This window comes from Artibeus jamaicensis, unplaced genomic scaffold (assembly GCF_021234435.1).
Source record: "Artibeus jamaicensis isolate MK-2021 breed Jamaican fruit bat unplaced genomic scaffold, CSHL_Jam_final scaffold_2172, whole genome shotgun sequence".
In the NCBI taxonomy this organism is placed as follows: domain Eukaryota; kingdom Metazoa; phylum Chordata; class Mammalia; order Chiroptera; family Phyllostomidae; genus Artibeus; species Artibeus jamaicensis.
The window spans coordinates 803,476-820,136 of NW_026522031.1; the positions used below are offsets into that span (position 1 = coordinate 803,476).

The following is a 16,661-nucleotide window of genomic DNA, read 5'->3' on the forward strand; positions in this document are numbered from 1 at the left end:
GATGCTGAGTCAGGGCACACACAGCATCAACCAAGGAAAGTGTAACCGAGTGGAGAAAGCCAATGTTTCTCTCTCTTTCCCTCTCTCTCCCCACTTCCCTCCTCTAAAATCAATTAATAATAAAATAATGATGATAACGGGCTTTGTTACCTAGACAAAAGTCGGACTAAAACCAGGGAAAAGATCCCTCTCTAGGTTAAGAGTCAAAAATGGTCAGGTTGGCTCCGACTCGGTTCTCCAGGGGCTTGGGGCTCCACATTCTGGGCCTGGGCTAGGAGTCAAAGATGACACGGGCCCAATGGCAGAGGAAGGCGTGGGTCTCATGTCCTATGGGAACACTGATATTCCAATTCTCTGTAGATTCTTTTGCGTTTTCTATATAGACACACGTATCATCTTCAAAAATAATAATTGTATTTCTCTTGCTTCCTAACCATTTAGCATCCCCAAGTACCTGGGCTGAAGAATCTTAGGAGGCTTTCTACCTCTGATAAGTGCAGCACCCCGCGTGTTAAATACACCCCCTGGCCTTCTACGCCCCCGTCTAGCCTCCTGGGTCAAGGCCTCTCGAGCCCTTCTTTACTGAGCTATCCCCGAAAAGTGCTTCTCTTCCTAATTTCACCTTGCTTCTACTTCTTATCCAAATCTTAGCTGTTAGCACCTCCTCTGTCAATGCAATTGAGTGGCTTTTACCCAAATGCTGAGGTTCTTTCCCTCGGTCCAGACTAATCGGCAGTTGCAGCCTAACTTTCTAGCTCTTATTAACACTCGCACTAAGAGTGTTTTCCGTGGTTACCCCCCCATCTCCCAGCAGAATCCTGCTTTTCACCTCCAATTACAAAGGCGTGGTTCAGAGCCCTTCTATTTTTTCCAGAAATGTCTTTTTGCTCAATACCCTTTAAACACAGTCACGTAGGAAATTATGCAGCTAGTAGCCCCACCGGAGTGGTTTCACATGTGCACCAGGAGTCTCAGTTTCCCCCCAGAGAGTAGCAATATCTTCGTGATTGACCACTTGGCTTCTTTTGGGATTAACTGCCTGACCTTCTTAAGAGAGTGGACCCAGTAGTTCACACCAGTCTATGTAGCCAGGACTAATAGCATTATGGGTGATGAGAATAGAGAGCTCACATTAAAAAGAAATGCAAACAAAACAGAAACACCTCCTAATTCTGTGTAATAGGAGACAAGCCAAGGAGACGGCTCACTCCCTGACCTACGCAAGAGAGGGAGGCATGGGAAAAAGGCCAAGTTCCTTGAGAAACACCCCGCCTCTCCGTGAGAACTATAGACCACATTCTTGTTGCACGGGGTGTTTTCTTGGCTGTCAACAACTCTCCCCTTTTACCAAATTAAAAGAAAAACAGTAGCAAATAAGTAATGCCATCAAACCATTAAGTACAGCCCTGGCTAGTGTGGTTCAGTGGGTTGAGCACCAGCCTGTGAACCAAAGGACTGCTGGTTCGATTCCCAGGCAGGACACATGCCTGGGTTGTGGGCCAGGTCCCCAGTAGGGGGCGCATGAGAGGCAACCACACACATTGATGTTTCTGTCCCTTTCTTTCACCCTCCTTTCCCCCTCTCTAAAAATAAATAAATAAATCTTTAAAAACAAACCATTAAATATTGATTTCAGCTTTCTTCTATTTTTACGAGACACAGACTAAGCACCCATATCAGTCACTATCAAAGGCAGTTATAGGCTGCATTTCCATGTTCTAAGATAAATATCTGAGCTCTGACAGACTTTGAGAGGCTGATGGATTTAAACTTCACCCGTGTTATAGCTCACTCAAGATGGTCACCCACTTCCTGCAAACGTTTCTTGGTCTCAGTGATGCATTTAAATTTAATAAACTTATGAAACGCTCATCAGGCCATTCCCCGGGGTCGGAACCTTTCATTAGCTTCCGACGCCCTTTGGGGCAAATCTAAACTCCACCGTGCGGCCATGCTTTGCTCCACTTGTCCCCTGCTTTACTCGCTGACTCTATGAGGCTCATGAGCACCCCACACACCTTTCCCCGGGAACACCTCTCAGGCGCATCAGGGGTCCACAGGACCTATTCTTCTCCTCACGGCAGCTGCACGGGAAACCATTGAACTCATTCTGTGAAATAACCAAGAGAGGGGGAAGTCTAACTTGTTCACCACCGGGTGCCCCTGTGTCTAGCACATGGCAGGGTCTCAAAAAATTCTGTTAACTGACTGATTGACTTCTTGCCTTTTTAATTTTTTTCGGAGGGGTGGGGGCATGAATTTTATCTCAGTTGTATGAGCTGGGCCTACTTTGAGACTTGAGAAACTCTTACTTACTCCTTTAAGGTGACCGATGCTTTGGTTTTTGTTGGTTTGTTGCTAAAAGTTGCACGAAGTTGAGGAGCAAACAGAAAGAGCTGAAAAGACTTTGCAAGTGGGCAGACCTGTGTGACATCAGTCCCCGGGGGACCCAGCTGGGCCCGAGATGAAGAAGCCTCTTCTCCCATCTCTGAATTAGAACTCACGTGTGACAGCAGAAAGCCACTTCGAGTGGCTTCAATGAGACAGACACAGGTCAGGAAGAGGTACTGAGTAACAGACAAGGTAGACAAGGTAGCCAACACGTGGCGTAAACTTGTCAAGCATGTTCGAGATCAAAGAGTCTCAGAGAATTAAGGTATTTCATGAAAAGGGGAAGTTTTCGCCACCAAAAACGGAAGGCAGGAGCAGGACTAAGGGGACAGCAATCCAGTCCCAAGTCAATTTATCACTCTAATCTGGGCACTCAAGGCTAAGGTGAGCTTACTTTCTCTCCATCATGGAGAGCGCCTGGACATTCCTGTTAATACAAAATAATCCCATGTACCTCGTAAGAGAAACAGATGCAGAGCTTGAGTTAAGGCCTGTTACACAAGCCAGGCTTCTCTATCCCAGTACAAACCTTTTCCATATCTGGTATCAAGAGTCTCCTGCATGGTCCAGTTAAAATTATTCGCACAGATAGAATCTATATGGGCGCGGCTCATGGCACAAAATAGGATTTTTTCATTGTTAATCTTCATCTTCTCTTTTTTCCTAAGAGAGAAAACGTGAAACTTAGCACCGAGAACATTCCTCTCTGGCTCCGGTTCACAACATTAATGATAACTATAGTCTCGTTGTCCTAAACATTCATTTCACGGGCATTCAGAATGGAGCTACTTACTTTAGGACAAGAGCCATAAAAATACATGTATACTGATGAAAACTTTTAAAAGGACAGACACGGGAAATCCCTGAATTGTAAAACTGAAGCTGAAAGAGAGAGGTTCGCGTTGACACTGAAACCCAGACGCGGAAGAAAGTGCTGACGACCAGAAGAAACCAGTGAATATAAATCTGCAAGGGGAGACCTTAACCAGCCCTTTTAAACCGTGTGCAGAAGAAACAGGGTGTCTACCTTTTGAAAGCAGTCAGGAGCTCTGTGTTCACGATCTTCCTGATCTTTTCAATCTTGGCCGTTTTCATCGTCGCTTTAAAATGCTCACTTATTCTGGTATATTCTATGTCATGGTTACTGAGCTCTACCAACTAAAAAAAATTGTAGACATAAAAACGTGGAACAGGAAACATTTAAGACACTCTACTTCCACGCGTGTGGCCCTGACGCCATTGCCGAGGACAGCAGGTACGCGGGCTTTGGTGGCTGACTCCAGTGACGACCGAGGCGACTCCAGGCCCATCTGTTCAGGCTGCCACGGCTAACGAAGCATTATGCCCCGAGCTGTCTGGTTTAGTCCAGTGACCAGTAAGTCTCTTGCCTAAACCCAGTGTAGGACGGAAACATCAAAGGTGCCCCTGCAGCCCGAGCAAAGCGGCCTGGACCCCAAGCTGAAGCATCACGTGGAGGCTGAACCATCTAGAAGTCTTGTCCCCACCAGGCTGGGTGACCGGGTGAGGCACAGTGTGTGTGACTCCCCTTGAAACCAACTTGTTAGCACCAATGAGTGGACAAGTCAGTTTCACTCTCTGAGTTCTGGTCTTCTCACCCCATAAAGCTGCGGGCATCTATCTATCTCCCGGGTTTTCGGGAGGGTCTGCCCCAGGGAGAACCCATGTGGAACCCGGGGAGAGCGATACAGTCACCGTGTAGCCGCCTGCCTCTGCATCCTGATCCCAGAGTTTTACAAACAAAGCAACTTGTTCTTCCATGCAAACAAATACCTGTTTGTAACAAAGTGCTTTTCCCCATCTTCCGACAATTCACCCGCCAGAAGGTAAAAACCAAAGTACCTCGTATGCATTCGATGAGGTGAAGGATGACTTCCACTGAGAAACAAATGCCGAGGGTAACGTCTCTGGCTGGGTCTGCGCCGGCTGATGGCTGCAAATGAGACAGAGTTAGAATACACTTGGCCCCGTCCCAGATGCCCAGGTACTCCCTGTCCTCGACTTCCTGCTTCTAAGTAAAGCTCTTCCAGATAATTTTTTCATTGTGTTCTTCTTTGGAGTATAGCCCTGCATATTTCTTTTATTTATTTATTTGTTTGTTTATTTATTTAAAAGGGCGTGGAGGAAGAAAGAGATGGGCAGAAATACTGATGTGCGAGAGATACATTGATTGGTTGCCTCCCGAATGCCGCCAACTGGGGACCTAGCCCACAACCCAGGCATGTGGATCGAACCTGTGACATTTTGGTTTGCAGGCTGGCACTCGATCCACTGAGCAACACCAGCCAGGGCTCCCTGCATATTTCTCCTGTAAATATACCAGTAATCATGCTTTTTAATTATTTATTTTCATTTATGTCTTTAATCCTCACCCAAGGATCTGTTGATTGATTTTAAGGAGAGAGGAAAAGAGAGTGGGAGGAACGGAGGGAGAGAAACATCAATGGGAGAGAGAACCATCTGTCAGTTGCCTCTCATACACATCCCGACCAGGGAGTGAACCTGCAACCTGGGTATGTGCCCTGACCAGGAATCGAACCTGCCAACTTTCAGTGCACAGGATGATGCCCCAACCAACTGAGCCACTCGGCCAGGCCAATCACGCTTTTTGAAAATGCAGCAATTATTCAAACTTTGGTGAATTAATTAAATGTTATTTTTTCATTCATTTAAAATGGAAAAGCACTGATTCTTTTTGTACATTTCTGCTCAAAAGCCCTAACACGTCAGCAGTAAGTGTGCCCTTTGCCTTTGTCAAACAATAAACATTTAACTATGTTAAAGGTACAGAGGGAAAAATTCCTGCTGCTTATGATTTTATTTCAAGGTAACCCTAACTCTTCTTTATAGACAAATCACAGCGATTAATTGCAGAGCTGACAGAATTAGGAAAACACCCTCGTGGCCCTGGCTGGTGTAGCTCAGTCAGTTGAGTGCGGGCCTGCGAACCAAAGGGTCGCAGTTAGATTCCCAGTCAGGGCACCTGCCTGGGTTGCAGGCCAGTTCCCAGCAGGGGACCCACGAGAGGCAACCATACATTGATATTTCTCTCCCTGTCTCTTCTCTTTCCCTCTAAAGATAAATAAATAAAATATTTTTTTAAAAAATAAAGAAAAACACCCTTATCTCTTGTGAAATAGTGGTTCTAAACAATGACCATCCACAGCCATTAAAACCACTACGTAGAAGCCCACAGGGAGACTGTGATAACAGAGGGATCAGACTGGAAGGACTTGACCCCATACTCCGGTCTTCATAGACCTCTTCGCCATAACACGTGACAGGAAGTGGAAAACACCGCATGCAGGGTCTGGCAGAAGTAACGCCTGCTCCAGTGTGGGGGGGCAGGGTCCGTGAACGTCTCGCACAAGATGGACAGCAATTTGAAAGTTTCACCTAAAATGTCACGTGGCGTGCTTGAGTGTGATATTGTTATGGTACAGAATGACATGCTTCTGATTTTGTAATACAAGATGTTTATGTGATAAAAAAAAGGAGGTGTTATTTGTGCCAGACCCGGTATATCATTTTTGATAAAAAAGGGAACCCGAATCCCATCAGTCCTTTAAATCTAACCATCGGTTCACAGAAATTACATTCAAATAACCCTATGAGGACACAATTCGCTGTATTTTGAATTTGGGAGATTCTATAGGACAAATCACCTCGTTTGTTAGAAAAAAGTGGAAGAGGGGAAACTGTAATAAATTAAAAGACGCTTAAGAGACAAATCTAGCAAATGAAATATTCATGCCCTATTTTGATACAAATTAGAATAAATCAACTATTAAAAGTCATTTTTGAGACAATGGGAAAAAACAGAACATGAGCTGAATATTAGATATTAAGGAATCATTCTTAATTTTGTTAGCGGGGGGTTAATGGTATTATATTATTTTTAAAACTGTTAGACACACCTGAAGTATTTGCAGTGAAATGATGATGTGTGAAATTTATACATGAAAGTATTTAAGCAAAAGAAAAAATGTCAAGACGAGGGTGGAGACAGGCAAAACAAGAATGGTCGAATATTTCCACTCACTGAGGTTGGGCTTCTCCAGTTAGACCCCCCCAGTAACACATGGGGATTTATTATACAATTTCTCTCTGCTTTCGCTTTGCAGTTTTCCCTTATAAAATCATTAAGTTAAAAAATGCTTTGGGGGGAAAAACTCTTTACTGATCCCCTTTTGTAAAATGAAGATTCCTTTGGAATGAGAGATGAACCCCAACGTATCTGTGCTTTAAACCCAAGATTTCCATACTGAGTTTGCACAGCGCAGAGGGATCAAATCGTGTTGAAGTGCCATCGACAACGAAGTGTGCTACAGAGAGGTCACTCCTCTTTGGACTCTTCGGGATGACACTCACAGCCCGATCTCATCCTAAAGGAAGTGTGTCCCCTCCGGGCTGGCGGCAGCAGGACTAAATCTGGTTCTCTGCGTGACCCACCACTAACAGGGTTTGTGCAGCTCATTTTCATTCACTCACTTAGCCATCCACGTAGCATCACTATACAGTTTGGTGTGCAAAACAGTTCAAGGCCCTTGAGGAGATGAAGACTGTGGAGGGGAAGGAAGAGGAAGGGTGAGTTCCGCTGGGGAAGATGGTTACATAAATAATTACACTATTAGGTAGACTGGGTAAGTACTATAAGAGACGTACGTACTAAGTGGTACTGGAGGAGGAAGAAGAGCGTTGGAGGAGGACAGTGCCAAGTAAGGTTTGCATGGGAAAAGTGGCATTCGAGCTGGGCCATGAAAGATGCTGGATGCGTATGACCGATGGGGCGGATGTTCCCAGAGAAGGGGAAGAGCAAATGGAAAAGCGTGAGGCAAATGTGCCATGTAAACCACTGAGACAGACAATGGGCTGACTCCATGAAGTATCTGGAAATGTCACAGATCAATTCCTTCCCTCGGAAATGTATGGACCCAGTAAGAACCACCCAGCTTGAAGTTAAGAAGGAACTTGGTCTAGGCAGTTTCTGCTACCCAGATAAAGAGCAGTGTATGGTCTCCCTGGGCAACACCCAAGGGGAGTACAAGACTTATTTAAAAGTCAGCCCTGGCTGGTGGGGCTCAGTGGACTGAGCGCGGGCCTGAGTACCAAAGGGTTGCCAGTTCCATTCCCACTCAGGGCACATGCCTGGGTTGCAGGTTCTGTTCCGGGTTGGAGCACCTGCTGAAGGCGAGGACCTGCATGCCCCGCCCCACCCCGCCCGATCTAGAGCAGAACTGGAACCGACCCCCACTCCTGAGGCCCTGACCCAGCCCTGTTCTTCCCACCCTTGGATTCTTGTGAAATGTCTTCCTCATTACACCATGTTTATCCTTTTAGTAAACTCCCTCTTCTGTGAAATGCCTTTCATTCCTACAACCAAAAAAACCTCATTCAAACACCTTGACATGGCACCTGCCTTAAAATCTGTTTCATATCATCACACATTATCCAGGAAAAAAAATCCAACTCCAAAAATGTTCATGAATAACGTAGATTTTACTGAGTTTCACGAGCACACAAAGGAGAGTTACAATAAATCCCCCACAGCACAATTCCCTCTAAAAATCCCCCGCGTCCACTTTATCTTTCCCCAAATCCCCCTGCTCAGGCGGCTACCTCAACCCCTTTGTCCTTCCATTCCCTTCTCAGCCTCCCAACCCTCTATAAATTCTCTCAACAAAACCAAGGATACACACAAGAAACCACAGCAGAACAAAATCTAGCGCATCTGATTATATAGCCTAGGCACACATCATTAATCCGCCACTCACAGCTACTAAAGCTGAGCCCCAGAGTGGCTGAGACCTGCCTGAAGTCCCACGTGAGTTAGAGCAACAGACAGATTTTCTGCTCGAGTATTCTTTCCATCACACCACGCTGCTTAACAAGCAGGCTACTCCCAGGCAAGGCGGAAGGAAAGCGCCATGCAGTGCGAGCGGGAACGTCAGGGGCTCCGGATTCGGGAGTGGCTGGGCGAGGTGGGCGCGCCGCCCCCTCAGGCCTCGGTCAGCACGCAGTGCCTCAGAACACTTACTCTGGCCCAGCTCTCCTCTGCTGCACGGCCCAGGGGGTCACGAAGGTCGGTCTTCTGAGGACATCCTTTTGGGTCTTGGAGGCTACGTTTGTCTGAATCATCCCTTTAGATAGAAAAGAGAAAACAAACAAGAAGAAAGGATTAGCCCTAGAAAATGATTTACTGTTACTTTCCAGAGGCTAATAACACAACCATTACCCATGTCTGACCTGCGTTAAGTATGAACAGAGAAAAGCCTTCTAGACAGAAGAACCTGGATTCCTCACTGCTCCCTTTTATAAGACCCAGGACACAAAGAAGTAAATGAGCATTGAGCAGTTAATCGAATCTTTAAGTCCAAGTCAGATGGAAAAGAAGAGAGCTAGGCTCGGAAGACATCACCCATAGGAGCTGCCCTAAACCAGGCATTAATGATGACAGGACATATCATTATATAACATAATTATACGTCTTGAAGATGTCTTTCTACATCCAGTGTGAAACGTCATCTTTGATTCATGCATGCTGTTCGCCTAGGTCCAAGCTATGTCCAGAGCGATGGCTTGAAAAAGGAAATCACTGTATATTGCTAGTGACCAGCCTGGCAGTGTCCTGTGGACACACACAACCTGTGCGACCCAGCGATCCTACTCCTGAGTGTCACCCAAGAGAACTGACAACCTATATCCATACGCAGTTCCTAGGGGCAACCCAAAACACACATCAAGAGGCGAATGGATAAACAAACCATGTTCTATCCTAATGATGGAATATTACTCAGCAATGAAAAGGGAGGAACTACTATACATCCAACAACACAGCTGAATCTAAAAAAAGAAAACATACTGAGTGAAAGAAGCTAGCTGTATGCACAGTAAACACTATAAGATTCTATTTGTATGATGTTCTAGAATAGATCAAACAAATCTACTGGGACAGAAAGCAAATCAGTTGGCGACAGGGGAAGACTCCTAGCAAAAGAGCACGAGGAAACGGATTGTTGGGACAGGTCTCTACATGATTAGGATAGAAGTCTGTGCATGCGTCTGTGGCAGTTGCAACCTTCATCCAACAGCACGCTTAAAACGCACACACGCATTTCACTGTAGCAATCACGACCCAGTGTAACTGGTGTAAAATGAAAGCAAGCATACACAACAACAAGAGTAAATCTGATCACGGCACAACCTTCTGATTTTCCAAGTTTCGATGTCTGCTCTCATCTCTTGCAGCCACTGTTGCTGTTCTCTGAAACCTTAGGGTTGTCTGCAATTTACAGCTTAAGGACTGGTCTTCCCTCTCCTGAAGGGGGGGCCTCCCTTGCAGAATTTCCTGCCCCCCCCAGGAGTAGGTGCTCTCCCAAGGCTCCTTCATTCTCCTTCTGCTTCACTACATGGCTTCTTCTCTCTATAGCAGCGAGCACTTTCTGGAATCGCCTGGTTTACCCGCGTCTAGGACAGTGCCTGGCACACAGCAGATGCTCCAATGCTAGTTTAATGAATTAGAGGATATAAGGAAGAAAAAAAAGAGTAAAACCCTGCAAACTGCTCTGAACAGCTTTCTCTGAAGAGAACAAAATTACTGGCTATAGTGCTCCCGAATGAGGAACGCGGAACATTGGTTTTCACCTCTCCACCACCTTTCTACATTATCCAAATGATAGACTACCAGCAGAGGATAAAGAATGTTGAGCCCTGGCTGGTGTGGCTCAATGGATTGAGCACCGGCCTGCAAACCAAAGAAGGTTGCCGGTTTGATTCCCGGTCAGGGCACACGCCTGGGTTGCAGGCCAGATCCCAGGTTGGAGGCATGCAAGAGGCAACCAATTGATGTCTCTCTCCCACATCCATGTTTCTCTCCCTCTCCTTCCCCTGTCTCTAAATAGACAAATAAATAAATAAGAATGTTTCATTGAAGCCATTCTTCATTTCACCATCCAAGAGAAGAGACTGTTGTTTCTCTCCACTGCCTTCCTTGGTCCACATGCATAAGCTGCTGATTCCCACAAACATTGAATATCTTTAAAAAATCTTTTCCACTCTAAATACTACAACACACACACAGAAATGTGCAGAAACAGAAGTTCAGGGTCTGCCTTTTCCATTTAACAATATCAGACTTTGATATTGCTACATAGCTTTTACTACAGAGTTTTCATCACCAGAATTTTAACAACTACCCAATACTCCATGGAAATTTAATAACGCAATTTGCTTAGGCACGACCATCCTGGGTCACGGGCTGTTCCTCTGATTTAGAACTTTGATTAGACTTCAGACAAGGCTTCCATGAAGGTCTGCGTGCCTGTAGCTTTTTCTTTTTCTTCTGTGGAACTATTTCCTTAGAAAAATTCCTGAGTGCTCATTCCAGTAGCACGTAGACTGACATCGGAATGATACAGAAAAGATAAGCATAGCAAGGGCGACCCAGAAATTTGTAAAGCTGCTTCATCGCAAAAAAAGAAAGAAAGAGAGGAATGTTCCTTAGAGGATGAAAAAAACAAGCATATTTTAATATCTTTTGATGTGTACTGCCAGGTTGCTTTCCAGAAACGTCAGTATACTACACTATAGTCATTGGTACAGGGCCGCACTGCAGGAGGTGTTATTTCAAGGACTCAAGCAAGTCCCCTTCACCTCTTTCCAAGCACCTACGGGGCCGTTCCTGAAAAATCAGGCATGTGACCATCTGCAGGGAGTGTCCCAGGGGTGCCACCTATGGGACAGCAAGTGCATTCCCAGGGAGGGCAGCTGCTCCCCGGATTTTTCACACAACAAGACAGACAGACAGACCGGTAGAGGCTGACCAGACGACCTTTGCGTGGGGCCTCAGACCAGCACAGCAGAAGGCAGTGTGTTTAGAAACCATGGTGGATGAAACACACCACTGAGCTCGATGACAACATCTGGAAGGATCAGAAAGGTTCTCACACCCAGAAGGGACCCACGGACCCGGGGTCTCTACCGTTTTCATCGGCACCGGAAAATCCTGCCTCAGCCTGGGAAGCAGCAAACTCAGAAGCTGAACTTTAGAATGGTGAGGCAGAGACCACTGAGCCCAATGCCCCCATTTTACAGACGATAAAACGGAGGCCAGGTGCTGCTCCCAGCATGACGCAGTTACTGAGCGTTAGAGCCACAGCTCTAGGGCACAGGCTTCTGACGGCCACGGGCTCCCACACCCCGCACTGCTGGTTTTGCTCACAAGAGCCCTGATTCGGGGATAAACATGCATGTCCCCTCCTGCCAGGCCACCTCGGGCCGGATGCCGGAGTCCGGCACCCCTGCCCAGTGCAAAATCTTACCTTGGAAACTCAGCTCGTAGTTCTGGGAGCCTGCCTGGAACGGCACAATGCTCCTCGGAGAGCACAGGTACAAAGATTCCAGGTATGAAGAGTCGATGCTCGAGATTTGCTGACTGCCTCCCTAATAATAATAAAAAAAAAAAGTAAAGGCTTCGTGGTAGGCTTTTAAGAAATCTCTGCCATTTTATCTTTTTAAAAAATATATTTTATTTCTTTTTAGAGAGGGAGAAAGAGAGGGAGAGAAACATCAATGTGTGGTTGCCTCTCCTGCACCCCCTACTGGGGACCTGGCCTGCAACCCAAGAATGTGCCCTAGACTGGGAATGGAACCGGCAACCCTAGGGTTCGCAGGCTGCCACTCAGTGCGCTGAGCCACACCAGCCAGGGCTCTACCACTGCACCTCACGGAGGGATTTGCACCTCAGCCATGGGATTTACAGAAGAATGCATCTTGCCTCCCAAACCAGATTGTAAAGGTTTCCCTTTGTAGTTTTCTCCATCCCGGGACTAGGAGAGAACGGCCTACCCTGTAGAAGCCACACGCTTGGTGGACGCCTGACAAATACAGTTCTTTGCAAAGATCTTTTTACACCTTCCATAAAGCATGACCCAATCGTACTACTGAGCAACTCAAGACCCAGCGGGTGGACATCGAATCTGCACTGGCTACCAGAATCCAACACTCTGGCGTGAAGGAGACCGTGGTGGCTCCATCAGCCCCTCCCACGATGAGGAAGCAGTGAGAGCTGTAGTGAAGGCAGGTGAGGTTCCAGCAGGTGTACTGCTGACCCAGTGTCAATGACGTATAAAAGACACGAAGAACACCCCCAAAATATAAAGGCATAATCTCTGGTCTCAAGACATTTATGGAGAGTCTGAACATCCATCAGAATGGGCAGGTGAAAAGAAGCACGTTGACTCCGGCATGGGGGGAGGGCTAGGCTGCGGTCCCACCACCCCCATCTACAGCAGGGGCGGCAGCCCAGGGGCAGACTGGATGGAAGCCCCTACTAGCAGGTGCTCCCGCTATTTTTCAAAAATGTTTTATTTATTTTTAGAGAGAGTGGGAGGGAGAAAGAGAGGGAAACATCAATGTGTGGGGAAAACATCAATCGGTTGCCTCTCGCATGCCCCCAACTCACCCCCAACTGGGCACCTGGCCTGCAACCCAGGCATGTGCCCTGACTGGGATTCAAACCTTTTGGTTTTCAGGCCGGCACTCAATCCACTGAACCACACCAGCCAGGGCAACTTCCCGTATTTAATGGTGAGGAAACACTTGTTCCTCACCATTATCGAGAATGGAGGCACTAAGGACAGCAAAATCCTGCCGGCAGCCTGTGGTGGGAGGGGCTTCCAGTCCCTTTGATGAGGTTTCAGAGTCCACAGCTTTTGGCTCCCCCACCCCCGTCCCCTTCCCTAGGGAAATGCTATCAGGATGTTAGGGGAGGGGCACTGCAATGAAAGCCCCAGAGGAAAATGTCCTGGATGGAGAGGGGCCTGAACTGGGTCTCTTCAGCCTGGAGAGGAATATGGTGGGGGCAGAAAAGCTGGGTTCAAATAGCTAGTGCACAGAGGGCAAAGCGGTAATAAGCTTGAATATGTTTCAGCTGGTGGAACCTGGACAAATAGTGGAAGTGGCAAGGAGGCTAATTTCAGCAGAACGAAATGACAGCATCACACCGTGAAGACACTGATTACAAAAGCCACTGAGACGTTACGGGTCAGCACGATGGCACTGGTAAACCATAGGCCTTCCTCAGACCCCCAAGAGCCGCCCAAGTGGGCAAACACCTGCCAGCACAGGTGAGGGAGAGGCAGCCGTCAGCTCTACGCACCCTGATTGGACCACTCACATCTCTGCCCTGACCGCCCGTCTCACAGCTCACGCCCTCCATCCCTCCACTGCCTGCTCGGCTCTGCAGCACCCTGTTCCTGGCTGGGAGGCATCTACAAAGCTCTAGGCCAGAGCCTTTCAGCCTTCTGTGCACATCTAAATCACCCAGGGATCTTGACACGACACAGATCACGATTCAGGGGAAGTAAGGGGAAGACTTTAAATTCTGCATTCTGAACAGCTTCGAGGTGATGCTGATGTTCCTGGTCTGTGGGCCTGACCCTGACTATTCAGGCTCTAAAACCCGGATCAGTGCTATTCGCTAGAACTTTCTACGATGGTGGAACTGTTCTCTGCATGGTCCTGTGTGGTGGCCACCAGCTACAGATTGGCAACAGAGTGCGTCAAGTGTCAATAATGTGACATGGGACTGAGTCGTTCATTATATTTACATTTAACTCATTTAAGTCTAAAATAAAATAGCCACTAGTGACTGGTAAGTGTCACACTGGACAGAACAAAGACATTAAAAGTCAAGGCTGAGCATCTGGCCGGCCTAGCACAGCGGCTCACTTGGATCTTCCTCTGGCCCGGCCTTCACACCGTACTCCAGTTCTGAATGAACAAATGAATGAATGAGTGAGCATTCAATGATTTATTCTCCCAGAAGACCTAAATGCACATCTGTCTCAGTGCCCAGGTCTTGGCTCTTGTCCTGTGTGTCCACATCAATGCCTTGATCTTGGCTTTCCAGAGCTACGGCTTCCCCTTGCCTTGAGCAATTCTCTCGGCCAAGGTCGCCTGCTCCACCTCCCCGGACGCCAGCTTTCACAGCTACTGAGCTTAGCTACCTGCTGGTAAATATCTCAGAGGGTCTGGGTCAGCACCCCCTGCCGGGTGCAAAGCCCACGGCGACCAGGCTCGTCCTCCTGTCACTCCCGCTGTCATTCCGTCTCACACCATCACCATCGCTGCCCAAACGCCTGTCTATTCAATCCTCACTTCTCCCATCACACCGTCCTCTCTCTGTCTACCGTCCTCGTCCATACAAGTCCTGGTTAAACACCTCATTTACATGGAAGGACATTAAGTCTATCTTCCAGAGAGTTCACTGTCAAAGCGTATGTACCATCTACCCTTCCTTGGTGAAAGTTTCTATGCTCCCAGTTCCTGCTAGGGAGTGACTGAGCCGGAAATCTCCACGGTCCAACTCTTACTATTCAGTTGCAAGAAATAAAACCTGTAGAGCCCCGTCTGAAGATAACACTTTCTACCCTGTGCACCGGATAGAACCAGGCCGTCAAAAGGCTGCAAACTGGGACTGTAACAGGCCGATCTGCCAGAGAAACCAGGCTGCCCACAGTGTGTGCGTTCAAATCTGCCGGAACCACCATTTTTACTTTCACTGGACAGCCAGCCAGGGAAACACCAAGTCCAGGGCCTGTTTTTCCTTTTTTTTTTTTTTAAATAACAGAAGAGCCAGCTTAATTTATATAATGATGGTTGTAATTAATATAAGACAGTATGAATTTATCTACATCTTCAAAAACATTTCCTATAGCAGACAAGTGAACCATTGAGACCTACGATTTATCTTTATTTTAACCAAAGCTAATTAACTTGACTTTATAACTTCTACTTTTCCAGGCACCTCACAGAATCACTTTTAAAAAACTGCACTTTGAGCCCTGGCTGGTGTGGCTCAGTGGATTAAGCACTGGTCTGCAAATGAAAGGGCCACTGGTTCAATGCCCAGTCAGGGCACAAGCCTGGGTCCCTAATAGGGGGAGCCTGAAAGGCAAGCACACATGGATGTTTCTCTCCCTCTTCCTCCCTCCCTTCCCCTCTCTAAAAATAAATAAAATCTTTAAAAACAAAACAGTTGGCACCAAAAGGTTAAAGGTTCCGTCCCTGGTTGGGGCACACCAAGGAGGCAAACAGCAATGTTTCTTCTCTCTCACACTTATGTTCCTCTCCCTCTCTGTCTCTCTTCTCAGGTGAGGGTTAAAAAAAAAAGAACTTTTACAAAGGCCAACATCATGGGAATGTTCACCCCTAGATGCTCCAAAGGGCACAGCAGCGGAGAGGAGAACAGAGAGGAAGCGGACCAGACACCAGGCCCTATGTCCACATCCTGCTGCCACAGGCACCTGCGTGACTCCAATGTCCTCCCGGAGGCGCCGGGAAAGATGGCTGGACAGGACAGCCAGGAAAGCGCCGTGCTACGGGAGTGACAGTGGGGCTCTTGTTGGGAACCTCACTTGCCACAGTACACACGGTCCCCCTGCGTGGCCCCAAAGCAGATGTTCTTCTTAGGCCCCATTAACAGAAGAAAGTGGCGCTTCTCCTGAGGCGGAACTGGTGGGTTCTTCCCAAAGGGACGCAGGGGATCTTGTAACAGCTTGTGTTTCTCTGCTCGCGTGGGCAGCCGGGCAGCTCAGAGCGCGAGCCAGAGCGAGAGCCGCGGCCCCCACACTTCTAACCACGTCGAACCTTACGCGGGCGCTCCCCAGTCCCAGCTTTGTCTTTATTTTAACCTCTTGCTTTTTTACTTTAACCTCTTTCTCGTCACTCTGCTTTCACTGGCTACTTTAAGTGTGCGTCCTTTTCCTCTCTCTTTTCATTCCTATGAATCAGAAAGAGGAAGGGCCACTAGACAGAAGCTCTGCTCAGCTAAACGTGTCTGTCGCAAAATGTCCCAGGTCCAGTCTTTCAGTCCCTCTGAATCCAGACTCTGAGTCCTAGTCAACAACTGTATCAGTTTTCTGATTCTTCCTTTCGCCTCTTTCCTGGGTGGAGGCAGTAATCTCTGTACGTTTATGTACAAACACACAGAAAGCTGTCTCAAGGTTCTACCCCAGTCCTTGACAGTGAGAAATGGGGAACAAGCAGCTGACTCACATCTCAAGCAATTCCTTAGAAATAATGAGTAGCCCTGGCCAGAGAGTTCAGTTGGTTAGAACATCAACCCAAATACGCCAAGGCTGCCGGTTCGATCCCCAGTCTGGGTACATATAGGACTCAACCAATGAATGTATAACTAAGTGGAATCCCAAATCAATGTTTTTCTCTCTCTCTCTCAAATCAATTTTTAA

General features: G+C 47.3%; 1 protein-coding gene across 2 annotated transcripts in view; it reads right to left on the reverse strand.

The window, feature by feature from the left end:
* Positions 1–16,661, reverse strand: part of ZC3HAV1 (zinc finger CCCH-type containing, antiviral 1) — a 60,125-nt gene that overhangs the window by 8,254 nt on the left and 35,210 nt on the right. For both annotated transcript variants that reach the window (XM_037159267.2, XM_037159268.2), the window contains exons 8-12: positions 11,730–11,850; positions 8,447–8,549; positions 4,252–4,342; positions 3,419–3,549; positions 2,921–3,054 (exon numbers count right to left, since the gene is read on the reverse strand). In XM_037159267.2, the coding sequence (XP_037015162.2) occupies positions 2,921–3,054; positions 3,419–3,549; positions 4,252–4,342; positions 8,447–8,549; positions 11,730–11,850 (580 nt within the window). The remainder of the gene's footprint in view (positions 1–2,920; positions 3,055–3,418; positions 3,550–4,251; positions 4,343–8,446; positions 8,550–11,729; positions 11,851–16,661) is intronic.